Source organism: Kryptolebias marmoratus, linkage group LG13, assembly GCF_001649575.2.
Source record: "Kryptolebias marmoratus isolate JLee-2015 linkage group LG13, ASM164957v2, whole genome shotgun sequence".
NCBI lineage: Eukaryota > Metazoa > Chordata > Actinopteri > Cyprinodontiformes > Rivulidae > Kryptolebias > Kryptolebias marmoratus.
The window spans coordinates 2,084,968-2,101,975 of NC_051442.1; the positions used below are offsets into that span (position 1 = coordinate 2,084,968).

The following is a 17,008-nucleotide window of genomic DNA, read 5'->3' on the forward strand; positions in this document are numbered from 1 at the left end:
GCCATGAAACATCAATGTGGAATAACTTCTTCATACATGGTCACAGCTTATTGAAACTTTCTGTGGGTCATACCAGACCAGCACTGATCACATTCACATGGTCAATGGTGACATCAAGATGGCCGCAATAGCTAAAGGGAGCTAAAATTAGGACCATATTTGTGCATGATCTAAGTCTTAAACCGTTTGTCGTAGGAATGTCAAACTTCACTGCCACAACCCTCATGGACAAAGGACCAGGACTTTGAAGTTCAAGGTCACAAGGTCAAAGGTCAAGGTCACAAAAGCCCATATGCTCTAAGTCATCATCTGTGTACAGTAGGAAGTTCAAACTTCACAGATTGAGTCCATGTGGGTCAAAGATCATCCCTAAAAATTTCAAGGTCAAAGGTCAAATGTCAAGGTCACATGCAAACAGAGGCTTTTACTCTAAAACCATGTAACTTAGGAAGTTCAGACTTCACAACCAGAGTCCCCATGGGTCAAGGATTAGCCCTTTGGACTTCAACGTCACAAGGTCAAAGTTCAAGGTCGCAACAGCACACGTGCTCTAATTCTGGAACCGTTCAACGTAGGACGGTGAAACTTCACAACATGCCACAGGAGCCGTGAAGATCCAGACTGAAGGGGATTTCGGAGGTTTGCCCTGAGCGCCAACTAGTGGACGGCGCGGGAAGTGCACGGGAAATGCGCGGGAAGTGCACGAGATCATAGAGTTCCCGCGGTCGCCAGTAGGCCGAAGCGGCGCTGAGCTGCCCAACGCTGCTTGCAGCTTTAATTTGTTTTGTTTTGCTTTTAACCTGGAAGGTCCATCTGTGATAAATCCTCTTTTATTCCAGGGAGTCTTGGGCAAAATGATGGCAAGAAGGACAAGAACAGTCATATAAATATAAGAGAAAAGCCATCAGTAAAAGACAAATTAACATATAAATATAAATAAAATTTAAAAAATCATGCACTGGGTAAAAACTAAGAGGACATGTTTATTTTTGTTTGTTTTAAGTGCAGTTTTTAAAAGTCTTTTAAAAATGTGGAGAGATAAGTGTCTGAAGGCTGATGTTTTGTTTGGAGCACAAAAGGAAAAAGGCAGTTTTAGGTTCTGGGATTCTGGGATATTTCCTGCTGGTTTGAAATGACTCACCTTTTCATCGCCATCAGTTTTGAATTACATGTTTATTTGGTCAGAACTGTTATGAAATCCCTGCAAGAAGGGCTCCCAAGCAGTAAGAAAAGTGCTAAAGCTAGCTGCTGCTGCCATTATTTGCAATTGTGGACAAGTTATTAGAGAAGTAAACGTTTGTCTCAAAAACGGAGGTCGTTCAAAGATCCATCTACAACAGGTGAGATATTTGTTCATAGTCTTTCTGTAGAAACCCTTTAATAAGTATTATCACAAGCTTGTGGTTGATTTTTGCTGCACCTATGAACATTTTAATGTGGATAAATATAAAATATTATTGCAAATATATAAAAGTCGTACCAATTTAAAATAATCTATGAATTTAATAATAGGAAAACAATAAATGAGGTGGAAAATTTCAGTGTAGAGAAGATTATAATCCATAAGTGTGAGCGCAGGAAAGAGATCAGCCCAGGCAGGTGTTAAAGGTTAAACGCATCAGAATTTTGTAAATAAATACTGCACAAATAAGCTAAACGGTCAGTTTGTGCAGGTTTTCTCACCTTCTCTAACCACTTTAAAGTTGTCGAGATGCTGAACTCTGCTGGAAAACATTGTGCCCTTTCACTTGCCCTGAAGTCAAAAGCATTTACTGTACACTGCGAGAGTCCTGCAAATTCACGGAGCTGCGAAAACAACTGTCTCTGAAGTAATCACAACAATCCATGTTAGCTGAAACACCGCTCAGTGTTACAGCAGACTCCAACCCTCACTGAGCTCCATGAGCGTTGCTCTTCCTCTCCGTGCGCTTCGTAGTTCAACTGATCCTCCATAAAATGGATCACCCGGTCTCCATCCTGCAATTAATTCATGTGATCTTTAACTGGATGCATCCAGCAGCTGTGACGAAGGTTGGCAGAAAGAAAGATGCACGGCGTCCGCAGGGCTTTAATCATCTCGTGTTCAACGCCGCTTATTTCACACCACTAATGTAATGAGTGATTTATGGGCCAATAAAGCTCTGCTATCCGTTATCCCACAGAGGACAGTTGACATGAGACAGTGTGTGAGATCTCTGACAATATTTAATGCACGTGACGAAAGATTTTACAGTCAAGCATAGCATTTTGGCAAGCACTGGATTTTCAAGCACCTTTTCTCCCAGTTTGATCATAAACAGCCAATCACTGCATCATAATGTGACAGAATTTAATGAAACTTTTAGGAAATAATCATTAGATGTACAACTATACCCGATTAACGTTGAGTCACCTGAATTCAAGGTGGCTGTGACAGCCAACTGACCTTAGAAAACACAAAAATAGATGTAATTCAGCCATGTTTACAGATATTGAGCTAAAGTTTGACATGGTAGTAGCTCAGACTCATTCCCAACACATACTCCATCATGCAATGTCACGTGAGAAATTGCAACATCATATGAGAATGTGAAAAACATTTTTTTAATGTTTGACCAAAAAAGCTATACTGCCCCCACAGGCAGCTGGGGATACTGCACATTCAAAACAGGTTTATTGCATCAGAGAGAGGTTTATTATTATATTTCTTCCATGAGAAAACATGTTAAGTCTGAGTAACTCCAAAGGTGCAGGTAAGATGCTGACTGCTCTGCAAAATCTGAGATAACCCTTTAATAATTTAATTGCTTTAGTTATTTCTCGTGCCAAAAAGAGGTTCCTTAACTTGTCCTTAACTAGCTAAGCGATGTACTTCAGGAACATGTAGGCAGAGAGATAAATCTAAAAACAACAGCATTTAAATCATGGCTGTCAGCTCGTCACTCGGCGTTCTGACACCTGTTGAAATGCCAGCAAAGTGTTTTTAAGCCTGCAATTAAAGCCTGGCCTCTTTTTAAATGACTAACACAATGTTCCCGTTTCTTTTTCCCTTCTTTGTTTACACGTAAAATCACACAGGAAAGACGAGTTCTGCAAAATTTGTAAAACATCATGTCCAAATGAGTTCATAAGGCACCAAGAACGCCCTCGAGCAGACGGCGATTAACCAACGTTCAGAACCAAAGCTTCTCAGAAACCAGCCCGTCGACCCACAATTTGTTTCAAAATCATCCCTTTCATCAATAAACCAAAACCATCTTGGTTCAATCATCCCGTCAACGAAACTTTCAGCACTTCGTCAGAGACGCCGCTGGCACCAGAACCAGAACCAGGAAACAGACTGTTTCTGTTGGAAGCAGGTAAAACTGCCTCAGACTGTTTACTCAAAGTTTTAATAAGATCCACGTTCGCAAGAAAAATCATGAAACTATTATCATAGCTAAACATTTTCTTTGAGAGATGATTTTTTTTCCACTTTCCTCATTATTCAGAACAGCTTCAAACCCTTTTCTAATGCTTCACGTCCGATCTGACTCGAAGGATTGTGGCCTAAAGAATCCCTGAGCGATTATTTATTTAAAAAAACAACATTAGACAGGTGAACAGGTGAGGAGGTTTCTGTAACGATGCCTGCCATGAAGTCATCACCTCATCCTTTATTCGTTTTACCGTCAAAAAGTAAAAGTTGTCAGTTTGTGCTGCCTCTCTTCTCTCACCTGCTAAATATTCTCTGATGCTGGAGGTAAACACAAACTGTGAGGTCGAGTTTAATGATTGAACACAAGTTAGTGGAAAACAACTTCAGTACTTCATCCTCATAAAGTCTTTTTGATACATCTTAACACGTACAATATGATGAATCATTAACATACTGTATCTAAACTAAATATATTTAAAGTTCCTGGAAGAAAAATAAACAGTTTTATTAAAATATGACAGTTTTTAGTTGTTGTTTTGCCTGCTTCACATTTTATGCAATTAAGCAGATTAATATCCTGACTTTAAAAAGCTGCTAAATGCTGCTAAAGCAATGAAAATTTGAAATTAATTCATTTGTTAACTACCTTATTTATTCATTCATTAATTTATTTAATTAGTTTTTAATTGCTTTAGTTTAGTCTTTTAAAAGATTACGATATTTTACATTTTTGTACTGTAAATATTATACACTCAGTCTATTTATTCAATAAAATGTTCATGTATTTATTTGTTTGTTTGTCTTTTGTTGAATCCTTTTTATTTATTATTGATTTTAGTCTTTAAAAAAGACTAAATTAAACATTTTTGCATCCCAAATATTTAAAGCATTCATATTCTTATAATTAATATTTATTTGTTTTAATATTGATTCAATATCATCTTAATATTTAGAGAATATAAATTATTTTTTTTATTCTGACAGGACAGTTTTTTGATTGATTAAAGCCACAGCACCTTTAAGGACGAAAATGCTTTTTTTCCTTATTTAGAACCTTTAAATATTATTTTACTTTTTAATCAGTTTATGAGCTGCTGATTTTCAGAAATATGCTTTCCATTTTTAATAAGATTTGATTTAAAAATTTAGCACAAATATTGTAAATCTGACGCACCTGCTGTTGAAGTGGTTGTAGTCTGAGTGTTTTTATGTTTATATTTTGGGTTGTTCATGCAGAAAAGAAGAGAAATATAAAAACATCTGAGGTGTGAACCATTGGAATGTCTTGGTGTTGCATGGAGCTAAAATAAATACAACAACATTATTCCTAATTAGTTTTTTTCAAGATAATAATGTAAATTTTTACCAATTTGTTTAGTTTTTTAGCAGAATCCAAGGGTTGGGGTTAAACGGATGCCCACTGAGGCAGATAAATCAGCTGGATGTCTGGATTTTTTCTGCTTTTAAAGATCATAAAGACCTTTTCTCTCCTTCCACGACTGTAACGAAACCAAGAAAACATCATGAAGGAGCTGCAGCGAGCCGCTCAGAAAGAAAACACAGCTTCCTGTCTCAGTCAGAGCTGCTGATTTTACTTCCTGGAAGCTTCGCTCTGTAGGAAGCTCGCTGCCAACAATGACATCATCATCATGCAGCAGCATAAAGAAGCTGCATCTGTCCAGTATCTGCACTGCAACCCCCCCACCACCCCCCAAAAAACATCTCTCCTGTAGAACCTCTGTATCCATAAGCTGTGAATGTGCTACACACACACACACACACACACACACACACACACACACACACCGAGGACTAACTAACTGGTGCTGGAGGAGCCCTCATGGCGAACAGTCAGTAAATAGACCTTAAACCTTGAACGCTTCATGCTCTTACACATGCAAACACATACAGAGGACTAGTGTGTGTGGGTGTGTGAGTGTGTGTGTATATGCGTGTCGTGGCCTCTCTTTGTGCATGAGTGCTCCTGTTTGCTGGAGGACAACTGACTTGTTTATGTGCACACAACACACACACACACACTGATGCACAGAGGCCCTCATTGTTTGTTTGTGGGTCTTTGTGTATATGAGAAAGAGAGATTAGGTTCATTCACTGTGCTGCGCTGGCAGGTTTTCAATGTGTGTGTGTGTGTGTGCGCGTGTGTGTGTTTGGATGAAGCAGCCAGTCAGAAAAGAGAGAAAGCGAGACGCTCAGTGTTGAAAGGTGGAGGAGGATAAGGAGGANAGGGGGGGGTGAGGGGGGGGGTCAGGCTATACAGTCTTTTCGGCAACTCCCGCCAGAGCCGTGGTTGCCATGGTGACCGGGCGAGCGGAAGCAGAGCCTCCCCCGACATATCTTATTAGGGTGAGGTAGCGAGGCCAACTGAGTGTGGAGAGGAGAGGAGGGAGAGAAGAAGATTCATGTGTGAAAGTTTGGAGGAGAAAGTGTAGAAGAAGAACAATGGCGGGAAAAGAGCGATGAGATAATACAGGATATACGCTAACAGAAATTTCACCAAATTTTTCACTGGAGAGCCACAGTAAATCTGCCGGCTGACCTCTGACCCCATGTTGTTGTTAAAGGTACTCCTTCTATGAACTATAAAACATCAACTTTATCAAACTCCTGTTGTTTTCCAAATATAGAATATGCAATTCTGAAACGCAGGTACGTACTCAATGTAAACAAAGCACTTACATCTGCATACTTTACTCATCAAACAGGTACAAACACTTCAAATTTGTCAGACTTCTCCATCTTAGTCAGCTCTTCTGTGGACGTCGCCATTTTTGACCTATTTTTGGTCACTTAAGTAAAATTTATTTGTACAGCACCCATCACAGACAATAAAATCACAAAGTTTATCACAAAGACACAAATATAAACTCAAGAATATGAAAAGCTGAGATAAGAGATTGCATTTAGAGTTGCAAATTTTGATTTGAAATTTTTAATTCAAGGACACATAAACCTTTGATATGAGTAAAAAATGTGCAGATTTTGTCTTTTACTTTATGAATTATTTTTTGACCGGTCTTCATGACATTGCAGTGAGTACCTACATTAACCCACATTGTTTAATCATCTCTTTAACTCCTGATGACAAGCCGCTCCCCAGCAGGGCTTCACCTCCTCTCGTCCTGATTTCAAGGCTCCTTATTCTGTTTGCCAACATGTGTCCCTTTTTCCTTTTTCAGGTGTGTAATGTGTAACATTCATCAATCTGCTGAAGTGACAACACCCAGACGTTCAAACATAGAACCACGACAGTGATGAAGAGAGCCACAGACTGGCTGGTAAATAAAGTCAGGTCAGAGTTTCTCTACAACATGTCAGGTTGTCATGACAATTCATATTAACTTTGAAAAAGCTGCCGTGGTTGCATAAAGAGCTGCTAAATTATTCAAATTCTGCTTGTTTAAACTTGTTAAACTCTGACTTTTTTACACCAAACGCCTCATGTTTAAATTGTTTTTAAACACCTGATAATACAGGATAAATAACTGCTTTTTTTGTTAAGACTAGCAGCCTGTGAGGACTGTTAGCAACTTTTATTTCCATTGGCACTAACCTGTAGGCAGTGACAAAACAAAGTGATGACATTACACCGTCTTGTCTAGGATATCACAGTTTGTGATAATCCTGACTTTTCTTAATTAGATAAAAATCTGATAATCTAATCTCTTTTTGTCTGAGTTGTGACTTCCTCCATTTTAAACATCAGTTGATAAATTGCCTGTTTTTCTGATAAAATAAAAAAGAAGAAGCTGTGATCACTCTTGCAGCCCCGAGTGCAGCACCCTTGGTGGAAAATAGAAAGTGTGGATTAAAGAGTAAATTAAAATTTCCAATCCATCCAGTTCATCCTGAAGGATCCCAAAGCTTGGAGTGCCTGGGGTCTCCTCCCAGTGGGATACACCTGGAAAGCTTCTAATCAGATGCCTGAACCACCTCAGCTGACTCATTTTGATGAGGAGGAGCAGCGGCTCTACTCCGACCTCATGACCCCAACTTTAAGGATCAACCAGGACTTTACCCAACGTAAGGCTTCAATGAATACCAATGCAGTGATTCCGTTCACTGTGCAAACTAAAAACCGATGGGTTATTTTTCGATCTCCATGTCTGAGTTAAAGCTGTTGGGTCACAGGTTGGGCTGATCTAAATAAATATTGGGTCAAAAAGTTGAGTCGTTCTTCACAGGCAGCCATTTTCAACCAGAGGTTGACTAAGTTTGACCTGACTAGACCTCTGATTTAGGATGTAATAAGTAAAGGTAAGATGGTAAAAAGTTTGTTAACAACTTTAGTTTACATTAGACTGCCAGTTTTGGTTCCTAAACATTTATTGGTTGGTGGTAGCTAGTTGATGCTAATAGCAGTTAGCAACAGCTAGCAAACAACAACTCAATTTGTAATTATCTAATAAGGCAGATTTTGGATTTTTCTTTCTAATTCAACTTATTAGTAGCTCTCATTCAACAAATTAGTCATTTTAATTGAGTTTTGATAACTCAAACCTGCTGAGTTAAAACTTCCTGGGGGTGGATCGGTTCAAATTTGACCCAGTGGGTTACACATTGTCTATTTTTAATGTGTAATAAAGCATAATATTTGATAACAATGTGGATTTATTTTAAATAAAGCTAAAAGATTGTGGCTGTTTTTTTCACAGATATGGTGGAAGTTTTTGTAATCTTTTAACTTGTTAGCAGTGAAAAAGTTTGAAGGTTAAACCTGTTCAGTGATGTTTTATGTCTTAGGTAATAACTAACTAAACATTAGCAGATGTCTTGCAGTCATCTGGACAAATTACAGCATTTGTAGATCTTATTTTGAGATTAAGAAACTTGGGGCATTTTTAGATTAACTAATTAACAAGCTTGGACTCCACAGATCAGCAGAGTAAAGATAATCATCAATCATTTGTACAGAAAGGGATTTCCATCGTTCTGTTTGCTTTAGATATTTTCTGACACGGACCTCACATTGTCTCCAACTGAGAAGCAAACAAGGAAGTATGAAGAGCTGGACAAAAGGTTATTCTTGGTGTTTCTCTTACATGTCACCCTTCGAGACCAGAAACCAGAGAGAAAAGAACTGCATGTAGCTGCGGGAGCACAATGTTGTTTGAATTTCAGGCAACTTGAACAAATTTGGCATCACTTCTGCTTCAGATGATGTTTGTGCTTCAATCTGGATTATAAATTAGTCATTTAGAGGGATTTAAACTCAAAGATTAGAGGGGGAAAGTGTTATTATTGATGATAGATGGGTAGAATTTAAACAAAGCATTATTCGGATGTTTTAGACTCTGAGCCGAGTAAATACCAAGAGGGTCAGCTTCCTGGGGACTTTATCTTCAGTCAGGAAGGTCCACTCCCCTCTGTTAGAGACAGCCGCAGAGGTGTGGTCAACACACACACACACACACACACACAACCTTTGCCTAATGATCCCTTACGCAATACAACTCCACCCAGCCCCCACCCATCACTAACCCAAACCACACCACGCCACAACACACACATATATGAGGCTGGAACGGACCCTCCCCCCATCCCCCAACACCGTTAGACCCATGTGAACATAATTCTCTGAAGTATGAGAAGTTTTTAAGGCTTGGGGTTCTTTCTTCACACCTTCTTTACTCTATTTCTGCTCATTATTACCCTGCAGGAAATTCAGTCAAACAGAAAAGTCAATAAAATGCATCAAACTTTAATGGGTTTTTTGGTTTTCTTTCATTTTAAGATTAAATACTTTTACTATAAGACTATTTTTGGACTACCTGTACCAATAATAAATGTCAAGTTTCAGGGTTGATGTATGGATGGGTTTGATGTTAGTGGAATAACAGCAGTTTTATTGCATGATATTATGTAAATTAAGTAAAAGAAGCTTGGGTTTGGCACCTCAGGGAGTTCCACGCGTTATCAAAATATCTCTAGAGAAAATTTGCAAAAGAAAATAGAGACTATAGAGAAAAAACTAACAGACTTAGGATGTTGGATTTAAGGAAAACTTGCACTTTTTGTCCAACTGGAAACCAGAACCAGACCACAGCTAATCACTAGAAATATATGCACGCTTCTCAAGGCAAAACACTTTAGGTTTATTTCATACTGGAGGAAAGAAACTATCCAAAAATACTTTTACACCCTTTTTTTTTAGGATTTATGTGCAGATTATTGCATGCTTAGAAATCTCTCATTTCACATTTAAAGAGAACATAAAATAAGGATTTTAACTGAATAAATCTTGATAGGTATTAATAAATTGATGTGACCAAAAAGGATGGGGAAAAAAAGTGTATTTCAGTAACAGTTGGCTAAAAGCATCATCCAATATCGTGTTTCCTGCCAAATTTAACGATTGAACTGTCAACCTGTCTGTCTTTGTACATCACTCCACATCTGCATGCACTCTTATTGTGCACTCTTATTGTGCACGCTTATTGTGCACCCTTATTGTGCACTCATTGCAGGAACACCAGATTCTACTACTCTACCGGACTAAGAGGTGCTAGAAGGATATCGAAATATGGCAAAGAGCAGCAGCAGCTTGTTTCTGTTCCTTCAACTTCAAGCACAGCTACCTTTGGAAACAAGGTTTGGATCTCAGCAGGTTTTTTATTATTTGGTTAAATAAAGGTAATGGAACCAGAGGAAGAAAAAAAATGACGCCGTTAGAACTGGCTGAAAACTAAAGTTATCACTACGACTGCTCAACAGCGTTCTCATCCAGCTGAGCGTTCACAGCTCTGAGGTGAGCGGGTTGGAGATGTTGGTCAAAAACAAACCTTTCTCTTTGGTTTGGGACTGAACTGCACACTGCAGCTTTAAATCCAATCAGAATCACAGACTAGTTACTGATGACAAACAGGAGAATCTAAACTCTTTTTCCACTAACATCAAAAGTCGACATAAACGTCATTTATCCAGCGTCAGAAAAATCTGTCTAAAACTGATCTAACTGCAAACCAAGACGTGCGTAAATCCAGATTTAAATCCAATCAGATTGAAATGAAGCCAAAAATAAAAAGGAATCCTAAAACATCCCTTTCAGGGTTTATCAGTAAAGTTTGTCATTTTCTCTTGGCAGTTTTCTTTACATTGATCCAGTTTGTTAAAGTTCATTTTCAAACAGTGAACGTCTGACCTGGGAGAACTTTTTCGACCTGACGCTGCTAAATTCTGACCTAAAATCCCATTTCTGGAAACACAGCTTTGGGATTTTCTACAAGTTCGACCTTTAAGCTGAGAATGAGAAGCAGCCATGTTTCCGACCCTGAACATGACCTTCCTCTTTCGTCTGCTCCAAACCGTACATTTTCCAACACCTTGTTCTCAAATCTGGATGGTTTTGTTCTGAACAACCACATGGTTCCTGTAGAACATGCTCAGCACTTCAGGAATCATTTGAAGTAAAAAATATATATATACATCTTTGTGTTTGTCCAGCTACCTGCAGGTTTGATAAGAGTGGCTGGTTCTAGAACCATTTTTAAGCCCCGCCTCTTCATGGAAATTAATGGGACATTTTCCAGACTAAAACATAAAAATACACTTCAGATAATTTTTTCCATGTGTTGATTTTTTGTTGATTCATGTATCCCTTTCTTTGCTATTGTATGTTTACATGTGCATTTCTTTAATATGTTTAGTTTTAACACATTTATAACAAGAGTACAACCCCACATCCTGAGTGTGCAGGCTCTGGCTCATGGCTGCACCCAGAAAAACATTTCATGGTATGCAGTCTTTATACAAGAGTGCAACTAAAAGGTTTTGTCTTAACTAAGAGGTTTATTAAACATCTGCAATGATTGGAGATTTCATAGCTTTTGTTCAGTCTTATAAATGTCTGTAGAAAGAAACGTACTCGCAGATTCTGCTGCTCTTCCTGTTTATAAGTTGCTCCTCGCACAGAGTGCAACAAGTTACAAAAATCGATATGTGCAAGACAGGTCGAAACTACTGCTCGGATGACTCAACTTGCTCAATAGGATGAATCAACCTGAAAATTTTCCGTAGATAATTGCAAAATATATCACGCTTATTCATAAAAGCCATGAGCAATATAAAGTTTGAATAACTGATTTCTGATATGAGTTATGATTGTTTCTTATTTTGCTGCAGCAACCTCCAAAGTTCACTCACATCTCCAGGTTTATGACTAATTTCAAGTAAAGCTGCAGTTTCTTATAAAGAACTGCCAGCTTCGCTAGCTTTCCTGTAGAAAACCCAAAGTCATCCTCAGTCTGCAAGTCAACATTCTATAAAAAAACAACATCCTGCAGTGCAGTCCGCTGTTATCTGAATGTCCACACCGTCTCCACCTCCATCGTATCTCCTCCCTCCATCTGAACCCTATTCCCATCTGTCTCCTCTGTACCACTTCCTCCAGCTCGTTCTCTTCATACTGCACCCATCCTGCCGACTCCACCCTCTCTGTAAGCATCCTTTCTCTGCATGCAGGCTGAGGTAATGGCTGCTGTAGCGATGCCTGCGACTCGTCCGAGCCTCACCTTATCATTACCCCTCACACCCCTTATTGTATATCCTCCCACGTCTCTGATTATAACAGGGTATGGAGCTATCAGCCTGTACAGCCAGAATATTGTGCCTGCACTGCCAACCAGTCAGCTCATGCAGGAAGACATATAGACATTTTATATGATTATATTTAATTAACACGCAGAGGTGAAGCCACCAATAATCACCGCCTCCATAAAGACGAGGCAAAATGATAATTAACCAACACAGAACCTAAATAATAACATAGGTGCATTTAAAAAGACAAAAAATGCTAAATATCACCTTTTTAAGTGATTCTCAGCAGTTTCTCTGACACATCTGCTGTATATGTTGCATAAAAACGAGAGCAGCTTATCTAAGTTTTAATTTTAGAAGAACTAAAGAAAGGAATCACACCATCCTGTAAGCCAAAGTTTAACAAAGACCTCATGTGATCTGTTAGTGCTCACAGTCGGGATGAAACTCGGCTACCGGGACACCAAATGTTATACCATAAAACTTATTACCACACAAGAACACTAAAATATTTTTATGAAGTGTTTTGGAGACCCAACATGTCACCCATCCAACTATCTTCTTAATCCAGAAACAACAATTTTCTCAGTTTGGAAAATTTAACAAAAGTTGCTGTTTTTTGTCAGATTAAGTGTCACAAATTAGAGTAAGATTTTAAATGTTTCTGGGTGTTTTAAACATTTTACTAATTAGGTCACAACACCAAACATGCCAAAGTGTTTTTAACCTTTTCGAACCTTATCCAACATATTTAGAGGGAACCTCGGGTCTCAACACCTCAGTGAGGTTTTGCAGAACATCTTGTCTTGTCTGCATCTTTTAAAAACAGTTTCCAGAAAAAAAATATTAATTTTTTCATCTGAAGATTTAATTTGAATCCAGCTCGTTCCATTCAGTGATTTGAGCTTTTCTTCTTTGTGCATTTTCTGAAAATGAACACATGTTCACATAAATTTACCACAAAAGCGGCAGAAAATCAAAGCCGCTGGCATTCCACCACTTTCCACTGTCACTGCTGCAAAACCTTGTAAGCCCTAATCAGCTTCTGCTCAGAAAAAAACATTAATATATCAGTGTAAAAAACTTAGTGTAGAACAAAAACACCTAAAGAAATCGATCTCTGTTAGGCTCGTGTTTGACAGTAAACACTACACGAGAAATGGTGCCGGCACAGAGAAGTCCAGTGATTAATATTTACAGTCTAACTCTGCAGGTACTTACTTTTCTTATTGTTGCCACAGCAACATCTCAGAGCGTCTGGCATCACAAACGTTTGTCTAATGTTTAGAAGTCTGATTTGTTTTCAGGCTAATCTTGATTTCCACCAGATCCAAAGACAACAAAGACAATCCCATCAGTTAAGTTCCTCTTTCATCCGTTCATTTTGTTCTGACAGCAGAACCAACAGCAGGTTCTGAAACTAAGTCTGTAGCTTTTAGTACAACATGGTCACCAGTGCTGACTGCTCAACCCCTTTTCACCCCTCAGTGACAGAAAAGGCTTGTTAGACACATGTTCAGCCCAGAAAACACCGAACAATAACAATGAGTATGACAGGTCAAAGGTCAGTCACATTTACAATCAGACTTTGTCTTCTCTTCTTAAAAAAGGTTGGCTATCCTCAGAGTCTGTTCAAATCTTATCTGATCCCCGAGTTCTATTTCTAAACTTCAGCCTTCAGGTCCAGAAAAGGTACTTTTGGGTCACAGATGCCTTTACATGCTTCTCAGAACTGAAGTCAGAGACATGAATGGTTCTGTTTGCCGTTAGTTTCGCTGATCATTAACGCATGTTTGTGTGTTCACCAACCACTGGACTGATCTGAATGAAACTTTCTGAAACTAATTATTGGATCACTTCTGGACCCAACCCAGTTCAAGTTGGGCGCCGCATAATTTTAACATTATTTTCAAGGTTTCTCCAAAACTGCTACAACCCTGTCGTTTCTCAACATAAGATGATTTCAGTCCAAAAATCTGGCATGGAAGGCGGTGGAATGCATATCGCCATTCCAAGGAATAAAAGGATCATCCTCTGGTGCCTGATGAGGAGTTAGATCCAAACGGTTCCTCCTTCGGTGTTGGTATCGAAGTGAATATGTTCCACCATGTCTAACCATGAGGGGTGCCAGACTCAGCCACGCCTGCCTCCACTCCATCAAACCACCTGCCCCATCCCTTCCAATCAATCAATCAACCAATCACGTCCCTCTCCCCCTCCCACTCCTCACCGTGCACTCCATCTCCTCTGGCTCTGGTTTGATCTGTACAGAGGGCATGTCTCTCTCTTCCGGTTCCTCCTTCACCCTCACAGACGGCGTCACCACCTCCTCTAGCGTCTCCTCGCCCGTTTCCTCCGTTTCTGCCCTGTGGGGCAGCCGAGGCCCGGTTGCCGGCTCTTTCTCCTCCTCTTTTAGGACCGGCGGCGGCGGCGATGGCTGCCGGGTCGGGGCGCTCTGCTTGGCCGGGCTCCTCTGTTTCTTCCGGGCACTGACAGCGCTCTTCTTCTGCTTTGGAGTCGACTGGCACTGAGGAGGAGGAGAGGCAGGACGTTAGACCAGAGGAAGGTAGGTGAGTTCAAATGGAAGAGGTAGACAGGAAGAAGGGGGGGGGTTGGTTGAGAAGAGGTGATAAGGGGGTAGTTGAAGAGAGGGAAAAGCAGGGGGGAGGGAGTGGGAAGAAAGGGCAATGAAAAACAAGGGAGGAGGAGGGAGGGGTCAGAGCAAGGTAGGGAAAAAGTTTCAGGCTGGAGGAAGGAGTAGAAAAAAGTTGAAAAAGAAGAAAAGTTAGAAAAGGAAGCTGTACATTTAAACTTTACCTTGAAATAAAATTCCTGCTAAACAAAAACACCTCTAAAATCTGCCAGAGGAAAGTGGGGGGGTGAAAACACTGAGAAACATCCCCCTGAGTTTAAAAGAGACAGAAAATGGAAAGCAAAGAAACAGACAGAAGAGGCAGAGAGAGACAAAGGCCTAAATCCTGAGGCTGCCACAGAAGGAGTGAGAACGAAAGAGAAATAACAGGGAGAGCAGGGAGGAGTAGCCGTGAACTGACCCCTCCCTCCCTTTCAGTGGCAGGCAGGCAGACACACCCTTTTCTGGAAGCCGAGCTGGAGACGCACACACACACACACACACACATAGAGCGAGCAACCAGGGAGTGCCAAAGCAGAGAGAACGCAAACACACACACACACACTCAGGAGACGTAGAAACACACGCCCCGGCTGAATTTTCTGTCCATTTCCTCTTCGAAAACTTTTTATCACATAAAGGCTTTCTGTTCATCTGAGAATAACTTGACCCAAACATCTCAACAGCTTTATAACATGTCAAATACAAATGAAAATGAAATTTGTCAAAAGTAATATGGAGAAAAAAATTACTAAAAAACAACTAAAGAAAATCAGTCGTTGCTTTTGAATTCTGGTTCAGCAGAATTATTTTAAAAACCAAACTAATGAAACTTGTCTTGACAAAAAGGACATCAAGGTGCTGACGTCTCAGAGGGAAACTTCTGCACCTGTCCACACCTGTCCACAGGTGTCCACAGATGTCCACAGGTGTGTTGGTCCATTCCCCTTGAACAAACTGCTCCAGCTGTCTCAGGTATGAAGGGTTTCTCCAGATGTTTCAGCTCCTTCTACAGATGTTCAACAGGGTTTAGATCAGGCCTCAGAAGGCCACTTCAGAACGGTCCAATGTTTGGTTCTGAGCCATTCTTGGTGCTTTTAGCTGTGTTTTGGGTCATTATTCTGTTGGAGGCTGACTGACACCAAGCTTTCTGACTCTGAGCAGCACATGTGGATCCAGAATGCCTTGATAGTTTTGAGATTTCATGAGACCTTGCAGAGATTCAAGACCCCCTGTGATCGTTTTATGTTTCATTTTTGGGTCAGTGGACACAGAACTGATGGGTCTTGTTGCCAAAAAGCTCCAGTTTGGATCATAGTACTGTATGTGTGATTGGGCCTTTTTTTGGTTTTTAATGCTTTAAACTGAAATTTTACAGTTTCTGGTCTTCTGGTCCTATTTATCAAATTAAAAGTTACACAAATTCTTTAAATATAATGAAGTACAAAAAAAGCATCAATATAAATGCCTACTTTGTGTTTTATGAAGTCAAAACATAACAAAGGAACGAGAATCCTCTACATGTGTATCAGGCAGGTAAAGTTTTTAATGTTCTCATTCATAAAAAGTTTTCAATGATCAAATTCTAGATTTTTGCTTAAAAACTGTTTGTTTATTATAAATAACTGGTTAATCAAGCCAGTTTGAGTAACCATAATTGGAGGTTAATTGTGCATTTCTTTCAGTTTCAAATAATATTTTTCTCTATATTCTTTAATATAGTAATTTTAAATATATATTCTATATTCTTTAAACCTTAAAAATAAACCTTAAAAATAATTCCCATGAGCCCCACTGGCTCATGGGAAATGTAGTGTTCATATAACTCCATGACTTAATACAGATCATAAAGAGCATGAAGGATAAAAATTAATCCCGTCTGAGCAACATTTCTCTCTCCATAAAAATCATTTTTAGATTGTATTACTTCTCGCCTGCCGCCTTGCTTCCTAGTTTTAGACAAAAATCTCATGCAATCTGTAAGCAGTCTGGGTATGTGTTGAGGATGACTCTGAGCTAACTTCATGTTAAATTTTAGCAGAATATCTGTAACTTTGACTGAGTTATAGCAATTTTTGTGTTTACTGAGTTAAATTAACTCTGGTGGTGAGCCCACAGGTTAATCAGTTGTAAATATACATCTTCTGATTACTCTTGAAGAATTTCTTTAAAATCCATCCACTGGTTCATGAGATATATGCAGAGACAGGCAGTTACATGATTGCCCGCCTGTCATGGCAGCAAGCTATAATAACAGTGAAAATATGGAGTGTTTAATTTAAAGTTTACAGCTACAGAAGGTGGAAGTCCACACACCAGCTTCACAGAAACATCTGGGGCAGGAGCCGCATTTTAATAATCTGTAACTGTATCTGTTTGGAAACGACCTCGTAGGAGAGAAAAGTTCTGACAATATTTTTGGTGGA

At 39.4% G+C, this 17,008-nt stretch overlaps 1 protein-coding gene across 2 annotated transcripts in view; it reads right to left on the bottom strand.

Moving 5' to 3' along the window:
* The window catches only part of klf8 (Kruppel-like factor 8), a 65,586-nt gene that overhangs the window by 18,691 nt on the left and 29,887 nt on the right, over window positions 1–17,008 (bottom strand). For both annotated transcript variants that reach the window (XM_017429168.3, XM_017429167.3), the window contains exon 2: window positions 14,181–14,477. In XM_017429168.3, coding sequence (XP_017284657.1) covers window positions 14,181–14,477 — 297 coding nt within the window. The remainder of the gene's footprint in view (window positions 1–14,180; window positions 14,478–17,008) is intronic.